At 36.6% G+C, this 24,041-nt stretch overlaps 2 protein-coding genes across 4 annotated transcripts; both read left to right on the forward strand.

The window, feature by feature from the left end:
• Positions 1–5,513: 5,513 nt before the first annotated feature.
• On the forward strand, positions 5,514–6,677 carry LOC128701282 (pro-resilin-like). Its single transcript, XM_053794935.2, has 3 exons — positions 5,514–5,540; positions 5,797–6,093; positions 6,240–6,677. Exons 1-3 carry the CDS (start codon positions 5,529–5,531, stop codon positions 6,528–6,530), a joined length of 600 nt encoding a protein of 199 aa, XP_053650910.2. The 5' UTR covers positions 5,514–5,528; the 3' UTR covers positions 6,531–6,677.
• A 3,148-nt stretch (positions 6,678–9,825) lies between these two features.
• LOC128701417 (pro-resilin-like) lies at positions 9,826–18,863 on the forward strand. 3 transcript variants are annotated; one of them, XM_070081704.1, is made up of 3 exons: positions 9,826–9,848; positions 10,098–10,394; positions 18,469–18,863. In XM_070081704.1, exons 1-3 carry the CDS (start codon positions 9,837–9,839, stop codon positions 18,727–18,729), a joined length of 570 nt encoding a protein of 189 aa, XP_069937805.1. In that variant the 5' UTR covers positions 9,826–9,836; the 3' UTR covers positions 18,730–18,863. The 3 variants fall into 3 exon arrangements, with proteins under 3 accessions (XP_069937805.1, XP_069937802.1, XP_069937803.1); XM_070081701.1 differs by lacking the exon at positions 18,469–18,863 and adding an exon at positions 10,781–11,685; XM_070081702.1 differs by lacking the exons at positions 9,826–9,848; positions 10,098–10,394 and adding exons at positions 17,520–17,607; positions 18,034–18,330 and having other exon boundaries at positions 18,469–18,861.
• Positions 18,864–24,041: the final 5,178 nt, after the last annotated feature.

Raw genomic sequence — 24,041 nt, forward strand, 5'->3', positions numbered from 1 at the left:
CATATCTGGAAGGCAGAACTTTTTGGGCACTCAGAGTGCTTCTAAGATCTAAAAGCAGGATGTGAAGATGTCAAGGCTAATGATGCCTAATTAAGCTATGTACTGGGATGTATTTCATTACAAATGTTGAAATTGTCTCGAAAATTTCCTTAAACAATTTTTTTTAACAAAAGTAAATGAGGTTTTAACTGTGTATTCATTTGTAGTTACATGTACGGAGAAAATGTGGGAAATTTAGAAAGTTTACGGTTTAAAGAGCCAATAACGGATGACATAACTAGCATTATAAAAAATATCCTTTCTGCCTCTTAAAGTATAAGATGTATAAATGATTTTGAATGAAATTAAAGATAAATGATCAAATATTAGCTAGAAAGACAAGTATTAAGATCAAAAATAAGTAAGAAACAGGAATGCAAAAGGTCAATTAATGAGTCGTAGTAAGATATAGAATACAAAATAATCACGTGAACTTGGCAAAGACTGAAATTGAAGATCAAAGTAAAAGAATTAAAAGGAGAATCATGTTATCAAAAATTAAAGTGACGGTAAAAAATTTATAATTATGTAAGAATTCATTTAAAGCAGTTAAAAAATTAATTAAAAATATGACTGTGTGTCTGTGTATGTGTACTTTTATATATGTGACTCAGTGATATATTTTTCTCCCTTCCCACCTACTTAACATCATTCCACAGATCACTGGACTTCAGGACTTCACTTATCCTCCTATAACCAACAACTTTTGCTACACATTCCACTATTGCTGTCCTCTTTTAACCTTCTTATTACCTGTACTCTACCTCTACACAAACATTTTTTTATATCTCACGAACTGTGTCCTTATTTAGTTTTTTCCTTTAATTTCTCTATTTCCCAACGACACCATTCTCCATATATTCCATTTACTTTATTGATCGTACTGAAACTTACACTAAATAAGGAGCTATCATAACAGTCGCTCCTCTAAATATATCTGGAAATTTACTCTTTTTATTAGTTTTGTTTACCAATACATAGTCCAGAAAACCGCTGTTATTGCACACTGTATCATGTCTCATAATTTATTTATGCTTTTCTCTTAAAATAAGTATTGGATATTGTCAATCATCTTTCTATTCATAATTCAGTTAGAGGTCCCATGATTAGTCCTCAGAACTTACATCCTGTGTCCTTTAAATTAGTCACTCATGCTTTAGAATTTAGGTCACTCAAAACAATTATTCTTTTCCTTGATTTACTCCCTTTCCTCTGAATTACTCTCAAACACAAGTGCATAAACACTTGCTATAACCAACTTCTCACATCCCACTTTTATGCTAATCCAATAATTCTTGAATTTAAATTCGTATAACTCCTCCTTCTACTCCATAACTGAAGGAGATATTTTTTAGACGGGAAAACAAAACTAAAAAAAATGTTTTCTATCATGTATTCTCATCCCATATTTTTTTTGGGAAAAAAAAAAGTCGGTCCATATCAACTACGGAAAGCTCTCCTCTTTTCCCGTCTGTTCTAATAAAAATAAGTAATATAATTAGGTGAAAAAAATATATTTAAATATTTTCAGTTTATGCATAAGTTTAATTTTCTTGGAATATTTCATTTAAAATTATTTGGAATGCATGTCCCCTGTTCAGCCAGAAAATACACTCCCAACGTTTGTGGGTAAACACAAGAGCTATGGTTTTTAAACATCTGAGTAGTGTCATTAAGTCTAAACCGTCACTTTGGGGAGCTATGCCACTCCCAACACGTGGGTTCGAATCCTACCGACTGATATTTCTCCGTATATACCTCCTCTTGTTTCTGCATGGCTCACTGATATGAAAGCGTTCCTGTGGTCAGAACACACAGAAGGAAATAGCTGGAGACCATACCTGAGGTTCACTGGTGTGCCCGGGGCTACGAAGAGACATGGCTTATAACCAGACTACCTAGCTTTTAGTGATATCTGTGACCGCGTAGTTTAGCGCCACATTATGGAGCTATGCCACTCCTCACACGTGGGTTTGAATCCTGCTGATTGCAATCTCTCTCTCTCTCTCTTTATACATACATATAAGTATATATATATATATAATATATATATATATATATATATATATATATATATATATATACATATATTTATATATATATATATATATATAAATGGAGAGGTAGAGGTATTGGGAAGATGGAAGGAATATTTTGAGGAATTGTTAAATGTTGATGAAGATAGGGAAGCTGTGATTTCGTGTATAGGGCAAGGAGGAATAACATCTTGTAGGAGTGAGGAAGAGCCAGTTGTGAGTGTGGGGGAAGTTCGTGAGGCAGTAGGTAAAATGAAAGGGGGTAAGGCAGCCGGGATTGATGGGATAAAGATAGAAATGTTAAAAGCAGGTGGGGATATAGTTTTGGAGTGGTTGGTGCAATTATTTAATAAATGTATGGAAGAGGGTAAGGTACCTAGGGATTGGCAGAGAGCATGCATAGTTCCTTTGTATAAAGGCAAAGGGGATAAAAGAGAGTGCAAAAATTATAGGGGGATAAGTCTGTTGAGTGTACCTGGTAAAGTGTATTGTAGAGTTATAATTGAAAGAATTAAGAGTAAGACGGAGAATAGGATAGCAGATGAACAAGGAGGCTTTAGGAAAGGTAGGGGGTGTGTGGACCAGGTGTTTACAGTGAAACATATAAGTGAACAGTATTTAGATAAGGCTAAAGAGGTCTTTGTGGCATTTATGGATTTGGAAAAGGCGTATGACAGGGTGGATAGGGGGGCAATGTGGCAGATGTTGCAAGTGTATGGTGTAGGAGGTAGGTTACTGAAAGCAGTGAAGAGTTTTTACGAGGATAGTGAGGCTCAAGTTAGAGTATGTAGGAAAGAGGGAAATTTTTTCCCAGTAAAAGTAGGCCTTAGACAAGGATGTGTGATGTCACCGTGGTTGTTTAATATATTTATAGATGGGGTTGTAAGAGAAGTAAATGCGAGGGTCTTGGCAAGAGGCGTGGAGTTAAAAGATAAAGAATCACACACAAAGTGGGAGTTGTCACAGCTGCTCTTTGCTGATGACACTGTGCTCTTTGGAGATTCTGAAGAGAAGTTGCAGAGATTGGTGGATGAATTTGGTAGGGTGTGCAAAAGAAGAAAATTAAAGGTGAATACAGGAAAGAGTAAGGTTATGAGGATAACAAAAAGATTAGGTGATGAAAGATTGAATATCAGATTGGAGGGAGAGAGTATGGAGGAGGTGAACGTATTCAGATATTTGGGAGTGGACGTGTCAGCGGATGGGTCTATGAAAGATGAGGTGAATCATAGAATTGATGAGGGAAAAAGAGTGAGTGGTGCACTTAGGAGTCTGTGGAGACAAAGAACTTTGTCCTTGGAGGCAAAGAGGGGAATGTATGAGAGTATAGTTTTACCAACGCTCTTATATGGGTGTGAAGCGTGGGTGATGAATGTTGCAGCGAGGAGAAGGCTGGAGGCAGTGGAGATGTCATGTCTGAGGGCAATGTGTGGTGTGAATATAATGCAGAGAATTCGTAGTTTGGAAGTTAGGAGGAGGTGCGGGATTACCAAAACTGTTGTCCAGAGGGCTGAGGAAGGGTTGTTGAGGTGGTTCGGACATGTAGAGAGAATGGAGCGAAACAGAATGACTTCAAGAGTGTATCAGTCTGTAGTGGAAGGAAGGCGGGGTAGGGGTCGGCCTAGGAAGGGTTGGAGGGAGGGGGTAAAGGAGGTTTTGTGTGCGAGGGGCTTGGACTTCCAGCAGGCATGCGTGAGCGTGTTTGATAGGAGTGAATGGAGACAAATGGTTTTTAATACTTGACGTGCTGTTGGAGTGTGAGCAAAGTAACATTTATGAAGGGATTCAGGGAAACCGGCAGGCCGGACTTGAGTTCTGGAGATGGGAAGTACAGTGCCTGCACTCTGAAGGAGGGGTGTTAATGTTGCAGTTTTAAAAACTGTAGTGTAAAGCACCCTTCTGGCAAGACAGTGATGGAGTGAATGATGGTGAAAGTTTTTCTTTTTCGGGCCACCCTGCCTTGGTGGGAATCGGCCGGTGTGATAATAAAATATATATATATATATATATATATATATATATATATAATTTGTGTGTGTACTCACCTAACTGTGGTTGCAGGGGTCGAGACTCAGCTCCTGGCCCCGCCTCTTAACTGAGTGCTACTAGGTCCTTTCTCTCCCTGCTTCGTAAGCTTTATCATACCTCATCTTAAAGCTATGTATAGTTCCTGGTCCACTACCTCACTTGCTAGGCTATTCCACTTCCTGAATACTCTATGACTGAAGAAATGCTTCCTAACATCCCTTTGACTCATCTGGGTCTTCAACTTTCAATTGCGATCCCTTGTTTCTGTGTCCCCTCTCTGGAACATCCTGTCTCTCTCCACCTTGTCTATTCCACGCAGTATTTTGTATGTCGTCATCATGTCTCCCCTAGCCCTCCTATTCTCCAGTGTCGTCAGGCCAATTTCCCTTAACCTTTCTTAGTAGGACATTCCCCTTAGCTCTGGAACTAACCTTGTGGCAAACCTTTGCACTCTCTAATTTCTTGACGTGCTTGATCAAGTGTGGGTTCCAAACAGGTGCTTCATACTCCAGTATGGGCCTGACGTACACGATGTACAGTGTCTTGAACGATTCCATACTAAGATATCGGAAAGCTATTCTCAGGTTTGCCAGGCGCCTATATGCTGCAGGAGTTATCTGGTTGATGTGTGCTTCCAGAGACGTGCTCGGTGTTATACTCACCCCAAGATCTTTCTCCTTGAGCGAGGTTTGCAGTCTTTGGCCACTTAGCCTATACTCCGTCTGAGGTCTCCTTTGCCCTTCCCCGATCTTCATGACTTTGCATTTGGAGGGGTTAAATTCGAGAATCCAGTTTCTGGACCAGGTGTCCAGCCTGTACAGGTCTGATTTAATTCTCCTCATTAACTTCACATCAACTGCAGACAGGGACACTTCTGAGTTAGGCCCTTCCATCATTTCATTCACTTATACCAGAAATAGCACTGATCCTAAGACCGACCCTTGTGGGATCCCGCTCGTCAAAGGTGCCCACTATGATACCTCATCACAGTGTGTGTGTGTGTGTGTGTGTGTGTGTGTGTGTGTGTGTGTGTGTGTGTGTGTGTGTGTGTGTGTGAGTGTGTGTGTGTGTGTGTGTGTGTGTGTGTGTGTGTGTGTGTGTGTGTGTGTAACGTAGACAGTTATTAAAGTATTGTTAATTGCTGTAGAACTGTTCATAATGACGGCCATAATAACCCTCATGTAATCAACATTTGGTAAGTTCTAAACCAAATTAATCATCCAACAAACTTGCAGAAAATGCAACAATTACATTGTTCTTTAAGGCAATTTTACGTAAGACAGTCAACCTTAGCCAGGGTCTTCTTCACAAGGGAGAACGCAACGTCATCACGTTTGTGGGGTGGGGAGGGGGTTGTATCCTCCAGTATAAAAACAGATGGCTTCGTCCACAGATCATCAGTTCAACTCGTCTTCCTCCTTAAGAATGTCTCTCAGTGTACGTTACCCTTCCATAGTAGAAGGTTCTTAAGCTAAATACATCAACTTATCTAGTAGTCACAACTGCCAGTTTATTATACGGAGATTATGTATAATCGATTTTAGTGATCACTCCCTATAAAGCTTTTAAGAATTTAATTACTTTCTAGATATTTGATAAAAGATGAATTATCAACTTAAACAATATTGACAGCTTCCTTTCATCTGTTTGCAATCATGTACTTATAAATGTGTTACATAACATAAATTAACAGGTTGTGTGGTTCACTATTCTTGTGGTGGGAGCCTTCGCCCGCCCCGATGCTCCTCTGAATTACCAACCGACATTTAATGGCCGCTCCCACGGAGCTCCAACACCAGGACCAGCATACGGTCCCCCAACACCAGGACCAGCATACGGTCCCCCAACACCAGGACCAGCATACGGTCCCCCAACACCAGGACCAGCATACGGTCCCCCAACACCAGGACCAGCATACGGTCCCCCAACACCAGGACCAACTTACCGACCACCAACACCTGCTCCCATATACGGTGTTCCTACTTCTGAGGTGAATATAACCTACATGTCTCTACAGCTACTTTCAGAGCAATCAAGTGACAATTTCAAACGTAACATTTTATGTTACACATGAGCTAGACTGTGGCCTCTCTAGTGAAATACCCAATGTTATTATCATTATCATTATTACTTCAGGCTCCTGCTCGGTACAACTTCACCTGGCAAGTGAAGGACGACGCCTCTGGCAACGACTACGGTCACCAGGAAACCCGTGATGGTGCTGATACTCAGGGTTCCTACTATGTGTTGCTTCCTGACGGTCGTCTGGAGAGGGTGAAGTATACTGTCAATGGTGACTCCGGCTACGTGGCCCAGGTGACCTACGAAGGTCACACCACATCCCAACCTTACTATACATCAGCTCCTGGCTACGAAAGTCACACCACACCCCTGAACTACTATTCTCCAACTCCTGCCTATGGCTAATTCAACAGTGATCCCAAGGAACGTACGGCTGTCACACAACACTAGTCCTTTTACTCACCCTCAACAGCATATGAAATTACGTTTGTTCGTATTATGGAAAATAAATAGATGGATATTTGAAAATAAATAAGTTCACAATTTTCTTTTTTGTTTATTTTGTACTGAGAGTTGTGAAAATAGTCTAATTTAACTGGATCATTGTCAACTGATTGCAGTAGACAGTAAATAATTACGAAATACTAAAAAAGGAAAGACTAGCAGGTTAAGGTGGAGTGCCAATAGTGATGAATCATCAGACATCATTGAACCAACGTCGAATCTGCTAACTACGGTCGTTAGGAAAAAAATAAAGAAAACAAAAGAACTGTTGGCTCTATTTTTATCTACACTGGTCCTCTTTAGCATACAAAGATTAAGAAAGGAAGAATAAATATTCATTAGGATAGGAGGAATGGGCATTTCCTTTAAGATTCTTGGATTTTGTATCAATTAGCATTTACTGTACACACCTGGAAGGAGGCAGGACTTTTTGGGTCCTTAGAATATTTAAATAGAATCTCAAAGGATTACGGACGTGTTGTTGTGAGGGTGTCCAAGCTATTGATGCCTAATTTAGCTGTCATGGGATGTACTTTTTGAGTACAAATGTTGAAATTGTCTTGTTGAAAATTTCTTTTCGTAAAATTTCTTTAGAAAAAGTAACGAGGTCTTAACTGTATATTCAATTGTAGTCACACGTACAAACAAAAAATCAATAGAATTGGAAAGTTTGTGACTGAAAGGGGCAATCACGGATGACATAACTGGCATTATAGAAAAAATTGTCGACTCCGCTCTTACAGTATAAATTATATAAATGATTTTATATCAGATTAAAGATAATTGATCAAATATTAGCTTGGAAGACAGGTATTACAGGGTCACATAAGGTTCATAGTAAGATATTGTAAAACAATCACATCATCAAGTTGTCAAAGACCGGAATTTAAGGTTATAGTAACAGAACTGAGAATGAGTATGATGTTATCTTAAAGTGAGAGTGAAAAATGTATAATTAAGAATTCATTTAAAGGCAGTTGAAGACTTAGTCAAAGTATGATGAAAGAAAAGTTTATCATTGTTAACGTATCCTAAGTTATATCATTAGCTGATATAACTTTGAGAAAAGTGAATTGGGACCAATTAATCTGCCTCAGAATTCAGAGAACGGCAACTGTAAGTTAAAGCATGATCCAGGGCCCCATTTCATAATTTCCTTTCAGAGAATATTGCATGACACAGTCACTTGAAACGAGAATAATGTTATTGTAATGTTGGAAAGAACATTACTAATTAGTCATTTGCACTTTACTTAAAAACATGGGTGTGCTTCCTCAGGTTGTTGATCTAGAAATGAATTTTCCAGTCGAAGGTTATATATCCTAAGTAGCTTATGCTGACAACTACTTCCAATTGTGTTTAAAATATGTAAATAAAAAGTGTTAAAAATTACACTTCAACTTCTCAGTAAATAAATGAATTCGCATAATCTTATCTTTCATTTTACCTCGGTTACCACAGTTGTAACTAACCTAACCTGTTCTTCACTATTTCTAATATCAATTAACTTCAACTAAACCACTGTGATAAGGAAGAAATTACACGGTAATTAAAGACCTAAACATCGAGAAAAGTACGAAGGGGTAACAAACGTTTTCCTTATGAGGTTTAGCAATTTTATATTTGATAAACTGCAGCTTAACTCAGGTAAAACGTAATGTCTACACATGAACGAAGGGATTGTATCCTGCAGCTTATATAACAATCGAGCCCACATAAAGAGATTACTTATATGTGTACAAATTCATACAGTTTTTGTTTACCCACAGACGTTGGAAGTGTTTCCTGGGCCTGAACAGGACACTTAGATTTCACATAATGTTAAATGTAATACTCTCAGAAAATTAATCTTATACGTAAATTACTAAAAACTGGTAATCGAGAATATTTAAATTATCTATAAATAGGGTAAAAAATAAATATATTTTAAACTCGTAAATATATCAGACTTAAATTTTTATTACAAGGGAGGGGGGGGGGGAGAGGAGAGTTCTCAGCGTTTGTATATGGAGTAATTTTTCTCCCAACTAATATTAGAATACAAATCATGATGTGTAAAAAATATCTCCTGCAGTTATGAAATGGAAAGAGTTACAAGGATTTTAATTCAAGAATTATTTTGATGAGCATAAGCATGGGATGGGAGAAATGGGTTACGACAAGTGTTTATGCAGCTGGGATTAAAAATAGTGAGGAGGAAAAAGGCAAAACATTTTCGAGGCATTAATATAATTTTTAGAGGTTTGAATCACGTATGAGAATAATTGTTTTGGGTGACCTAAATGCTAAAGTAGGAGTGACTAATGTAGAAGAAGAAAGCAATAATAGAATGATTGTGGTTATAGGAGGGAGAGTGAAGTAAAGATGATGAATGATTGGTGGAATGACGTAAGGAGAGTGGTAAAGGAAAAAAATTTAGCATTTATGTACACACATGATATATATATATATATATATATATATATATATATATATATATATATATATATATATATATATATATATATATATATATATATATATATAATGTTGTACCATATAGATAAAACTTGCGATTTTGGCTTAAACAGCAACACTCATCTTGCCATATAAGGCAAGCGAAAATTTGTGCACGCAATAATTTCGCAAAAATCATTCTCATCATAACGAAAAATATATATTTCCATATGTTTATTATTAAATTATTGTAAACTTATATCTGAAATATATTTAGTTGGATTAGGCTAAATTAAACTGCGCTTGTTATAATAAGGTTAAGTTTCCTAAGGTACTTTTGGAACAAAATTATTATTTTTTTCATTAATATAAATGAAAAAAAATATATCTTTAAAAGTATAAGAGAAGATTTTTAGAAAGGACTTAATTTTAAATGAATTCTTGCTAATTGACCAGTTTTACCTATTCGGCACGACATATATAATATAGAAAGGCATTAAAGAATTGTTGCTGTAAAACAGCTTATATACACCCTAAATGACCCTCATGCAACCGACATTCCGTAGACTACTGTAGAAAGGTGCAGCAATTCTTATACTTTAAGGCAATTTAACGTAAGACAAACAAGAGTCAACCTTGGCCAGGTCTTCTTCACTAGGGAGGCCGTGACGTCATCACGTTTGTGGGGTGGGGAGGGGGGTGTATCCTCCAGTATATAAACAGATGGCTTCATCCACAGATCATCAGTCCAACTCTTCTTCCTCCTCAAGAATGTCTCTCAGTGTACGTTATCCTTCCATAGTAGAAGTTGCTTAAGCTAAATACATCAGCTTATTATCCAGAGTAGTCACAACCAGTTTATTCAGTGGAGAATATTTTTAAACTATTTTCGTAATCACTCCCAGTGTCTTATCAGCTTTAACTATATTGACAATATCCTGCCTACTGGTTGTAATCATGATGTATTTATTATCAAACAGTATTTGTAAAGAAATTATTTAATAATGTATTACAGTAGTAAATTATTAACAGGTTGAGTTGTTCACTATTCTTGTGGTGGGAGCCTTGGGCCGCCCCGATGCTCCTCTGAATTACCAACCGACATTTAATGGTCCTTCCCATGAAGCTCCAACACCAGGACCAGCATACGGTCCTCCAACACCAGGACCAGCATACGGTCCCCCAACACCAGGACCAGCATACGGTCCCCCAACACCAGGACCAGCATACGGTCCCCCAACACCAGGACCAGCATACGGTCCCCCAACACCAGGACCAACTTATCGACCACCAACACCCGCCCCCATATACGGCGTTCCCACTTCTGAGGTGAGTATTAACTACACGCCTCTGTAACTACATTCAAAAGAAGTGATGATTACCAAAGTAGTATTTTACGTAATACGTAAGCTAGGCTGTGACCTATCTAGTGAGATACTCAATGTTATTATTTTTTGCATATTGTTATTATTACTGCAGGCTCTTTCTCATTACAACTTCTCATAGTGGACAATGTTGCCAACACGTACTTGTGATCATCCTTTATGCAAATAAGTAACAAAACCAACGTAGCATTATAAGGCATTACACAGGCACCAGTTTGTGGCCGTTCTCAGACACACCTGGAGTATACCTGGAGAGGGTTTCGGGATCAACGCCCCCGCGGCCCGGTGTGTGACCAGGCCTCATCCTAATGTATGTTATCATTACTGCAGGCTTCTGCTCATTACAACTTCACATGGCAAGTAAAGGACGACGCCTCTGCCAACGACTACGGTCACCAGGAGACTCGTGATGGTGCCAACACCCAGGGCTCCTATTATGTGCTGCTTCCCGACGGTCGTCTGGAGAGGGTGAACTACACTGTCAATGGTGACTCCGGCTACGTGGCCCAGGTGACCTACGAAAGTCACACCACATCCCAGTCCTACTATACACCAGCTCCTGCCTACGAAGGTTACACTACACCTCAGAACTACTATACACCAGCTCCTGCCTACGGCTAATTTATCAGTGATCCCAGGGAACGTACGGCTGTCACACAACACTCTAGTCCTACTCATAATGGATAGTAAACTAACTCATTTGTCTGTATTATGTATATGAATGATTAATATATGGATACTCGAAAATAAATAATTTCAATATTTTATTTTAGTTTATTCGTATACTTATAGTTTTGAAAATAATTTTACCGTTTTTCCCGGCATATAAGGCGCACTTTTTCCACAAAATGTCTTGGAAAATCAGCCTGCGCCTTACATGCTCGAGATCAATGTCAAGGATAGTCTTTGGGTTACACTTTAGCAGTTGTTTACTAACGTTACATTATAACTACTTGGAAACATCGTCTTGTATGTCTTATACGCTCATGGCCCTTATATGCCAGAAAATACGGAAACTTGATAATTTTCAACAAATTGTTGTCGTCTGATTAGAGTGTAATGTATATATCATTAACCACTAGAATCAGTGAACCACCATTAAATCTCCTAACTTTAATCGACCTGGGATCGTAAGCAAAAATGAGAAGTAGAAGAACTGTTGTTTATATTTCCATTGACTTAGGTCCTCTTCAGAAGATTCAAATTAACAAGGAAACAACAGATATATATATATATATATATATATATATATATATATATATTATATATATATATATATATACGATAGGAAGGGTGGGTATTTCCTAGAAGATTCTTGGTTGGTGTACCAATCAGTGAATGTTACACTTATATCTGGAAGGAGGCAGGACTTCTTGGGTCCTCAGAATGCTTTAATAAGATCTCGGGGAAGGATTACGGTTGTGTTGTTGTGAGGATGTAACGGCAATTGATGTATGATTCCTAATTAAGATATATACTGGGATTTGCTTTTTAGTACAAAATTTTGAAATAATATGTAGTGAAAAATTTCCTTTTGCGAAAATTCTTTAACTAAAGTAAATGAATCCATAGCTACATATTCATTTGCACTTAAATACATGCATTACAATAACATCATCAAGCTGACGAAGACTTGGGTTATCACTTTAAAAATCACTCGCCACAATGATTATTATGCTGCACTGTGTGTAAATTGTTCAGTGGCAGTGTTGCATGGGACAGCCCTAATTTCTTACTTGTAAGTCACCTACAGTGAAATACTTCCTCAGTCTGATGATTTGTGAACGAGTTTTCCAATATACCATCGAGCTTTATATACCTTACCTAACTTATGCCAACAAGAAATTTTCCTGGATCAATTGTTTTTGTGTTCATAATTATGTAAATGAAAAATGTTCTAAAAATTCCAATTCATGTATTTAACTCAGTAAGAACATAAATAATCCAGTATAATTATAATTAACCTCTTTTTCCCACGCTTGTGGCAAAGTACCTGGCAAATGATAAATATATTTTTCAGGATCGACACCATGCCTAACCCTTCTAGGGTAGGGTAGGTGCCTGAGCCCGAGCCTTTAGCTCATAAGACTGTCATTCCCATTTGCCCCCTTGGGGCGGGGATGGCAGACCAGAGAGGCCTAGCTTGTGGCTAGGCCTGGGGACAGTTGGTCCCAAAGATGAGGAGGTACTTGTACCTCCTCCCAGGGGAGACTTAGGTCTCAGACACTCCCTAAAGAGGGAGCCAAGGCCGGGCCACCACTTGGACAAGGCCCGGGCTGGGAGAATACCGGCTAATCTTTAATAATAATAATAAAATATTTTTCAGAGCATATTTTGATCAGAAATTTAGTTTTACTAAAATATTAGAGCACTGGGAGAGGGCAGCGCTAGCTCAGCTTCTTTTGGAACGAATTGTCGTCCAAGTAATATAAGATACAGCTGAGTGAAAATGTTATTATTCTATTCCCATCTGTCTACAAAATATCTACCTCTGTTATGGAATGGAAGGAGGAGTATAATTGTTTAAATTCAAGAATTATTGGGATTCGTTTAAGATTGTGATGCGGGAAATTAGTATTTATGCAGCCGGGAGGAGAGAATACTGCAGAGACGAGAGATTTAGAGAGACAGTAAGAGAATTTTAAGAGAACTTTGAGCCAAGAGAGAAAATAATTATTGTGAGCTACTAATGTAGAAGCCGCAACAGGTACGTTTGAAGTGCCAGGAATAAACGATAATTGGGGCCTTTAATTAAATTTTGAATGGAAAGAGGTATAGTAATAGGAAATACTCATTTTAAGAAAACAAGATAAAAATGATTATGTAGTGCACAATGACAGCAGTTTCGTAGACTTTGTAGTGGTGGAAAAAAATGATGGGGAGACTTCTGGATATACATGTCTTTACATGAGAGATTGTTATGTCAGAACATTTACTCTCAGCTACTATAAGGGTAACAGGTCGACAGAGCATTAGGAGAAATGTGTCAGTGAGTAGAAGGGACCTAGAGTTAAAAACTATAGAAGACAGTTCGTGGAAGATAGGCAATTATTAGTGGGCAGGAAATGTAGTGTGTCCAGGTAAGGCAGAGGAAGTCGAAGAGGTACGGGGTTATGTTTAGACAAACAGTAATAGGGAGCATAAAAAAAATTTTGGTTATAGGAGGGTGGTGAGGTTGGGAAGAGGAATATGTTGTGAAATGATGACAAAGAGGGCGGTTAGGAAGAAAAAATAGTATATGAACTATTTCTTTGCAATCTTATGTTATTCTTAAGGTATCGTATATGGAGAGAAAAAGTAAATTTTGCTGAGGATAAGAAATTACATATTTTGCAGATTAAAGTTGAGAAAGCCTGCGTAACAAATGGACTAACCATTTAAAAATGAAATAGAGTAGTTAAATGACAATAGGGAGGTAATAGGAAACTAAAGCGAATATTTTGAATAATGTCTGTTGAGTATACAAAGCAGGATCTACATTAAGATTATTATTGAAAGAGTTAGGGGTAAAACGGTAGGTAATATTGCGGGAAAAAACATTAGAAAGGAGTTAGAAGGATGTACGAAGTGTAAAGTGCTGACAGTGTAGCAAGTAAGTGAACAGTGCTTGAAGGTAGAATGACTATTTTGTCGAATTTAATGATTTAGAAAAGGTATATGGTAGAGTTGCTTGGGGAGCTATGTGGCAGATGTTGAAAATGTATGGAATATGTAGTAAGTTAGAAAATTAAAAGTAAGCCTTGGGTAGATATACATGTTTAAGCATCCGGAAAGCGAGTGTCAGCGTTTTAGATCAAGTTGAGTGCAGACATGGTTCTAGGGACCTGACATACTGTTGTGGTTTGAGAATCATAAAAGTTATGAAGGGATTCAGGAGAAACCTGTCAATTGGACTTTAGTCCTAGAGACGTTTGAGTTTGCAGAGAATCACCTGAAAGTTCGAATTACAATGTCTGGCATAGATGGCACTCCCGAGAAAATATAGTGAATATTTTCTTCATGGCTCATCACTACCTTGATAGGAGACGGCTGTGGTTTTATATATATATATATATATATATATATATATATATATATATATATATATATATATATATATATATATATGTATGTATGTATTGTGGAAAATACTGTATATATTTTCCAAAAATACAGTAGTTATTGAATGTAAATAGATGGCCATACTGTATTTAAAATTTATGTAATCGAAAACGGGAAGCTGCGCCTGCGCAGAAGGGGACTCAGAAGGGACTCGCCATCTTGGTTTTGAATTGGATACAACGTTAATATAATGGGAAGAATTTTTCGTGCTCTAGAGGTTAAAATTGGATTGACACCTCTCAAATAGGAGGCGAAATTGTTGGATGTGCATTCCTGCATAACTTGAGATATCAGACGACTGGACAAGACAGCTCCATGAACCTCAGATAAGCTCTAGATTTGTGTATAATTCTGGCCAGTGTTTTCATAAATTTAGTTAGTGAGGTTTTTCTGAGTATGATACAACTTAATATCCAGTCAAATTAGTGAGTGATATTAAGATATATTTTCCTTCTGTTATGTATATGTGAATTTATATATATAATCATATTTTAATATACAGTCCACAAATTTATATATTTACTAGTATTCCTGGTGTATGTATATTTCATTTAATTAATAGGTCCAGAGCAACTTGTGGATATGACAGTGGTAGGTATCGAAGGGGGACATTTTTTGCGACCTAGGTGTCCCAAATTCCTACTTGTCTATGTAACATTGATAAATAATAATTATCTTTATCATTTACTGTTATGTACATAATTAGTTACATTCAGATAAATGCAATTTTCCATCTATATATATATATGTATATATATATATATATATATATATATATATATATATATATATATATATATATATATATATATATATATATATATATATATATATATATATATATATATATATATATATTATATATATATAATATATACATATATATTATATATATAATATATATATATATATATATATATATATATATATATATATAAATATATATATATATATATATATATATATATATATATATATGTATATGTATATATATATATATATATATATATATATATATATATATATATATATATATATATATATATATATATATATATATATATATGTCGTGCCGAATAGGCAGAACTTGCGATCTTGGCTTAAATAGCAATGCTTATCTTGCCATATAGGACAAGTGAAAATTTGTGTATGCAATAATTTCGCCAAAATAATTCTGAACCTAACGAAAAAAATATATTTGATTGTGTTTGTTTAGTACTAAATTATTGTAAACGTATTTAAAATATATTTAGTTGGGTTAGGCTGAAATAAATTACACTTGTTATAATAAGGTTAGGTAAGTTTTCTAAGATTCTTTTGGTCCAAAATTATAAATTTTTACATTAACATTGATGAAAAAAATATATCTTTAAACGTATAAGAGAAAATTTCAGAAAGGACTTAATTTTAAACGAGTTCTTGCTAATTGACCAGTTTTACGTATTCGGCACGACATATATATATATATATAATATATATATGATATATATATATATATATATATATATATATATATATATGTATATATATATATATATATATATATATATATATATATATATATATATATATATATATATGTATATATATATATATATATATATATATATATATATATATATATATATATATATATATATATATATATATATATATATAATGTCTTGCCGAATAGGCAGAACTTGCAATCTTGGCTTAATTAGCAACACTCATCTTGCCATATAGTACAAGCGAAAATTTGTGTATGCAATAATTTCGCCAAAATCTTTCTGAACCTAACGAAAAAAAATATATTTCACTGTGTTTGTTTAGTATTAAATTACTGTAAACAAATCTAAAATATATAGTTGGGTTAGGCTAAAAAAAATTGTTCTTGTTATAATAAGGTTAGGTAAGTTTTCTAAGACTCTTTTGGTGCAAAATTAAAAATTTTTACATTAACATTAATGAAAAAAATATATCTTTAAACGTATAACAGAAAATTTTAGAAAGAACTTAATTTTAAATGAGTTCTTGCTAATTGACCAGTTTTACATATTCGGCACGACATATATATATATATATATATATATATATATATATATATATATATATATATATATATATATGTCTTGCCAAATAGGCAGAACTTGCGATCTTGGCTTAAATAGCAACGCTCATCTTGCCATATAGGACAAGTGAAAATTTGTGTATGCAATAATTTCGCCAAAATCATTCTGAACCTAACGAAAAAAATATATTTGATTGTGTTTGTTTAGTATTAAATTATTGTAAACATATTTAAAATATATTTAGTTGGGTTAGGCTAAAATAAATTGCTCTTGTTATAAGAAGGTTAGGTAAGTTTTCTAAGATTCTTTTTGTGCAAAATTAAAAATTTTTACATTAACATTAATGAAAAAATATATCTTTAATCGTATAAGAGAAAATTTCAGAAAGGACTTAATTTTGAATGAGTTCTTGCTAATAGACCAGTTTTACATATTCGGCACGACATATATATATTTCGCCTGCTCTTGCGAATTCCTTGCATTGTTAAAATCTCTAGTAAGGCTGATGCATGCAGGGGATGAGATAAAAGCTGTAAGCCTTCTCCCTGAAAGCTGGCTGCCTTGAATCAAAACGTCTAGTGCAAGCTGGACACCAAGGTATTGTCCAGTGTGTTGGGAATGGTAAGGCACTGCGTACCTTGTTCCAAGGTTCGTAGGTTCGAGTCCCCTTCAGCCAGAGATCAGTGTTTGTGTATATTTCGCCTGCTCTTGCGAATTCCTTATATATATATATATATATATATATATATAATCCAGCTGCCTTCCACCGACTTAGGGTGACCCAAATAAGAGGAATGCACCAACATTCATTTACATTTATGTGTAAACAACAATAATTATCTTATAGTTTTAGGCAGTTTTACGTAACACAAACAACACAATCAACCTTGGCAGCGACATCATTGCCAGGGTGGGGAGGGAATGGTCTATCCTCCAGTATAAAAACAGATCACTTCATCTACAGAGCATCAGTCCAGTTCTTCCTTCTTCAGAATGTTTATCAAGGTACAGAAAGCCTCTCTAGTTGAGGTTAGGTTAAATACTTCCCTTTATCCAATCAGTTATGTTAAGCAGTTTATTAAATGGAGCCATTATTTATTTCAGTGTTGTGATGACTCGATATAAAATATGAAAAATGAGTTTAGCCTTTAGCAATGCTATGAGTATAATCTTATCTCAACTAATATTATACTTATTTATTGAAAAGCGATAAACCAGTAGAGATCACGCAGTATATGGAGAGTTAGGATAATCAGATATGATCTGAAGAGGAGAGTAGCTTCAATTATTAAGTTCAAGAGCCCTTGACTAGCATCAAGGGTTATCGGCTCTAGTAGCTTCTGATTGTTTGCACCGCTGCCGTATTTATTAATTACAACATGTTAAGCAAATGTTCATATTTTCTTTTGCACCAACATAAACAATTGACAGGTTGTATTCTCCGCTGTTCTTGTGGCGAGAGCCATGGCCCTCCCGGACGCTCCCCTAAGTTACCAACCCCAGTCTAGTGGCCGTTCACATGGCCACCCAACACCAGGACAAACATACGGCCCCCCAACACCAGGACCAACATACGGCCCCCCAACACCAGGACCAACGTACGGACCCCCAACACCAAGACCATCTTACGGACCCCCAACACCTGGACCAACATACAGACCCCCAACACCAAGACCATCATACGGACCCCCAGTACCAGGACCAACATACGGTGTCCCCATCTCTGAGGTAAATATAACTATTATATTTTTGTACCTATCAAAACATGCAAGTAACCAGTATCAACATGACATTAGTATGTTACATTTAAGCCAGGCTGTGATCTTTTCCGATACTCATTGTATGTTAATATTATTATTGCCGCAGGCTCCTGCTCATTACAACTTCACTTGGCAAGTAAAGGACGACGCCTCTGGTAACGACTACGGTCACCAGGAGACTCGTGATGGTGCCAACACCCAGGGCTCCTACTATGTGCTGCTTCCCGACGGTCGTCTGGAGAGGGTGAACTACACTGTCAACGGTGACTCCGGCTACGTGGCCCAGGTGACCTATGAAGGTCACACCACATCCCAGTCCTACACTACACCCCAGAACTACTATACACCAGCTCCTGCCTACGGCTAATTTATCAGGATCCCAAGGAACGTATGGCTACCTGGCTTACGAGAGCCACACTGCACCCTAGCCCTACTACACACAAACTTCGGTCTATGGCTAACTCAACTGTCACCCCGGGCTATTATTATTATTATTATTATTATTATTATTATTATTATTATTATTATATTCTCGGGATCATACCGCGCCTTTGGAAAGGTATTAAATTAGAGTTGATCTCAAGAATATATATATATATATATATATATATATATATATATATATATATATATATATATATATATATATATATATATATATATATATATATATATATGCAATACAATCGTAGACAGGTGATCTTAACAATGCAAGACAAGCCATGGGGGTGGGGAAGTGATGGAATTCTTCAGCTCAAGTACTTTCACGCGTTTCCGTGCCTGATTAATAGCTATGCAAGGGTAGCATCAGATGGAATGAGGGGAAGTTTTCTCAGAGTCAGTTAGCGTGGTGACACCAGCCGTAGTTTGTCTTCCATATATAATGTTAACTACGAGCACTTTGAGTCATTTTAAGTGACTGATTACCTACCCACATCACCCACCTAATAGTTAAGTCATCTTGGTAGCATGTAAACTCTCCTTTCTAATTACTTTTCATGAATGTAAACTTTTAACATATTGACGTTTTAAAGTAAACTATTTGAAGATGAGCTGTTAATTTGCTTATACACTTACAGTTGTGAAGAATATATTACACTGAACTCAAATGTTAGCTAAAAAAATATGTAAAAATGGTACTTTGAGATATATATATATATATATATATATATATATATATATATATATATATATATATATATATATATATATATATATATATATGTATATATATATATATGTATATATATGTATATATATATGGCCCGGTGGCCTGGTGGCTAAAGCTCCCGTTTCACACACGGAGGGCCCGGGTTCGATTCCCGGCGGGTGGAAACATTCGACACGTTTCCTTACACCTGTTGTCCTGTTCACCTAGCAGCAAATAGGTACCTGGGTGTTAGTCGACTGGTGTGGGTCGCATCCTGGGGTTCAAAGACAATCGTGTCAACGATGAGTCAAGTTAGACAGTCCTCGATGACGCACTGACTTTCCTGGGTGGCTAACCCTCCGGGGTTAAAAATCGAACGAAATCTTATATATATATATATATATATATATATATATATATATATATATATATATATATATATATATATATATATATATATTTAAAGAACATAAGAAAGGAGGAACACTGCAGGAGGCCTGCTGGCCCATACTAGGCAGGTCCTTTACAATTCATCCCACTAACAAACATTTGCCCAACCCAGTTTTCAATGTCACCCAAGAAATAAGCTCTGATGTGAAAGTCCCACTCAAATCCAACCCCTCCCACTCATGTACTTATCCAACCTAGATTTGAAACTACCCAAAGTCCCAGCCTCAATAACCCAACTAGGTAGACTGTTCCACTCATCAACTACCCTATTTCCAAACCAATACTTTCCTATGTCCTTTCTAAATCTAAACTTATCTAATTTAAATCCATTACTGCGGGTTCTCTCTTGGAGAGACATCCTCAAGACCTTATTAATATCCCCTTTATTAATACCTATCTTCCACTTATACACTTCGATCAGGTCTCCCCTCATTCTTCGTCTAACAAGTGAATGTAACTTAAGAGTCTTCAATCTTTCTTCATAAGGAAGATTTCTAATGCTATGTATTAATTTAGTCATCCTACGCTGAATGTTTTCTAACGAATTTATGTCCATTTTGTAATACGGAGACCAGAACTGAGCTGCATAATCTAGGTGAGGCCTTACTAATGATGTATAAAGCTGCAGTATGACCTCTGGACTTCTGTTGCTTACACTTCTTGATATAAATCCCAGTAATCTATTTGCCTTATTACGTACGCTTAGGCATTGCTGTCTTGGTTTAAGGTTGCTGCTCACCATAACCCCCAAGTCCTTTTCGCAATCTGTATGGCTAAGTTCTACATCATTTAACTTATAAGTACTAGGGTTATGGGCACTCCCAAGCTTCAGAACCTTGCATTTATCTACATTGAACTGCATCTGCCCCTTTTCTGACCAAGAATAGAGTTTGTTTAAATCCTCCTGAAGTTCCATAACATCTACGTTTGAATCAATTATCCTACCTATCTTTGTGTCATCGGCGAATTTGCTCATACCACTAGTAATTCCCTCATCAAGATCATTGATATATATTATAAACAACAACGGGCCCAAGACTGATCCCTGTGGAACGCCACTTGTTACAGATCCCCACTCGGATTTAACCCCATTTATGGACACTCACTGCTTCCTGTCAGTGAGCCATGACTCGATCCACGAGAGCACTTTTCCCCCAATGCCATGAGCTGCCACTTTCTTTAACAGTCTATGGTGCGGAACTATCAAAAGCCTTACTAAAATCTAAGTAAATAATATCAAATTCTTTATTGTGGTCAACAGCTTCAAAAGCTTTACTGAAGAAAGTTAATAAATTAGTTAGACAAGACCGGCCTCTTGTGAATCCATGCTGAGTATCATTAATCAAGCTATGCTTATCGAGATGGCATCTTATAATCTCAGCTATAATTGACTCTAGTAATTTGCCTACAATTGAGGTCAGGCTTGTTGGGCGGTAATTTGACGGTAACGACTTGTCCCCTGTTTTAAAAATAGGAGTTACATTAGCCATCTTCCACATATCAGACACTACACCTGTTTGGATAGATAAATTAAAAATATTAGTTAATGGTTCACAGAGTTCCATTTTGCATTCCTTAAGAACCCTTGAAAAAACCTCATCAGGACCCGGCGACTTATTTTGCTTCAGTCTGTCTATCCGTTTCACAACCATCTCACTAGTGACTGTGATGTTACATAATTTATCTTCTTCTAGCCCACTGTAAAAATTAATTGCTGGAATATTGTTAGTGTCTTCCTGTGTAAAAACTGAGAGAAAATAATTATTTAAAATCAAGCACATTTCATTCTCTTTGTCAGTAAGGTGCCCATAGTTATTTTTAAGGGGACCTATCTTATCTCTAACTTTTGTTCTATAGACCTGGAAAAAACTTTTTGGGTTAGTTTTAGAATCCCTAGCAACTTTAATTTCATAGTCCCTTTTAGCTTTTCTTATCCCCTTTTTAATGTCCCTCTTACTGTCAATATACTGATTCATAAGATGACCCTCACCTCTTTTGATACGCCTATAAATTCCTTTCTTATGCCCTAGTAGATATTTGAGCCTATTATTCATCCATTTTGGGTCATTTCTATTTGATCTAATTTCTTTATATGGGATAAACGCTCTTTGAGCAGCATGTATAGTGTTCAGAAAACTGTCATATTGATAGCTCTCTTCGTTACCCCAGTCAACAGATGATAAGTGTTCTCTAAGCCCATCGTAATCTGCTAAGCGAAAATCTGGGACTGTTACTGAGTTATCGCTACTATCGTACTTCCATTCAATGTTAAATGTAATTGATTTGTGGTCGCTAGCACCCAGTTCCTCTGAAATTTCTAAATTATTAACAAGGGATTCATTGTTTGCCATAACTAAGTCAAGCAGGTTATTTCCCCTTGTAGGTTCTGTCACAAACTGCTTCAAAAAACAATCATGAAATACTTCTAAGAAGTCGTATGATTCTAAATTCCCAGTCAAGAAATTCCAATCAACATGACTAAAGTTAAAGTCTCCTAGAATTACTACATTATCGTGCCTTGTGGCCTTAACAATTTCCTCCCATAGTAGTTTCCCTTGGTCCCTATCTAAGTTTGGGGGACGGTATATCACCCCTAAAATCAGTTTTTCATGCCCCTCTGAAAATTCTATCCAAACAGACTCTGTATGTGTTACTTCAGACTTAATACCCGTTTTTATGCAACAGTTCAAGCGATCTCGGACATACAATGCCACCCCACCCCCCCTCCCAATACTTCTATCTTCTTGGAACAATTTAAAACCCTGAATATGACATTCTGCAGGCATGTCCCGACTTTTTGAATTAAACCACGTCTCAGTTAAGGCAAATACATCAATGTTACCTACACTAGCAACTAATCTAAACTCGTCCATCTTATTCCTAGCACTACGGCAATTAGCATAATAAACATTGAAAGACTCTCCTTTCTCTTTACCCTTCCTGCTCATTTCTATTTTTCTACTAAACCTATTACTGTCCTTATCACCCAAGGTCCCTGGCTTTTCAATATCTATCTCGTTCTTATTATTACTAGTTCCCCTAGAACTCGTAATATTACTACACTGGGACTTCACTGTTTTCCTGCCAAAACCCATACCACTAACTATTCCTAGTTTAAAGTCCTAACTGCTCCCTCCACTGCAGTTGCCAGTGCTCCCACCCCACACCTAGATAAGTGAACCCCATCCCTAGCATACATGTCATTTCTGCCATAGAAGAGGTCCCAGTTGTCAATGAATGTTACCGCATTTTCCTTACAGTATTTGTCCAGCCAGCAATTGACACCAATTGCCCTGGACAACCATTCATTTCCAACTCCCCTCCTTGGCAAAATACCACATATGAGAGGGTTCCCACCCTTACTTCTAATTATTTCTATTGCTGACCTATACCTGCTAATCAGGTCCTCACTCCTACGTCTGCCAACATCGTTGCCTCCAGCACTGAGACAGATAATAGGATTGCTCCAATTACCTCTCATGATGTCATCCAGACGGCTAACAATATCCTCCATCCCAGCCCCAGGAAAGCAAACTCTCTGTCTCCTACTCCTGTCCTTCAAGCAGAACGCCCTATCCATATACCTATATTGTGGAAAATTGCATTTATCTGAATGTAACTAATTATGTACATAACAGTAAATGATAACAAAGGTAATTATTATTTATCAATGTTACATAGACAAGTAGGAATTTGGGACACCTAGGTCGCAAAAAATGTCCCCCTTCGATACCTACCACTGTCATAACCACAAGTTGCTCTGGACCTATTAATTAAATGAAATATACATACACCAGGAATACTGGTAAATATATAAATTTGTGGACTGTATATTAAAAATAATAAATGGTTATATATATACACAATTACATAACAGAAGGAAAATATATCTTAATATCACTCACCAATTTGACTGAAGATTAATGTATATCATACTCAGAAAACCTCACTAACTAAATCTATGAAAATAATGCTGGCCAGAATTACACACAAATCTAGAGAGCTTATCTGAGGTTCCTGGAGAGGTCTTGTCCAGTCGTCTGATATCTCAAGTTATGCAGGAATGCACATCCACCAAT

This window comes from Cherax quadricarinatus, unplaced genomic scaffold (genome assembly GCF_038502225.1).
Source record: "Cherax quadricarinatus isolate ZL_2023a unplaced genomic scaffold, ASM3850222v1 Contig3736, whole genome shotgun sequence".
NCBI classification, from domain to species: domain Eukaryota; kingdom Metazoa; phylum Arthropoda; class Malacostraca; order Decapoda; family Parastacidae; genus Cherax; species Cherax quadricarinatus.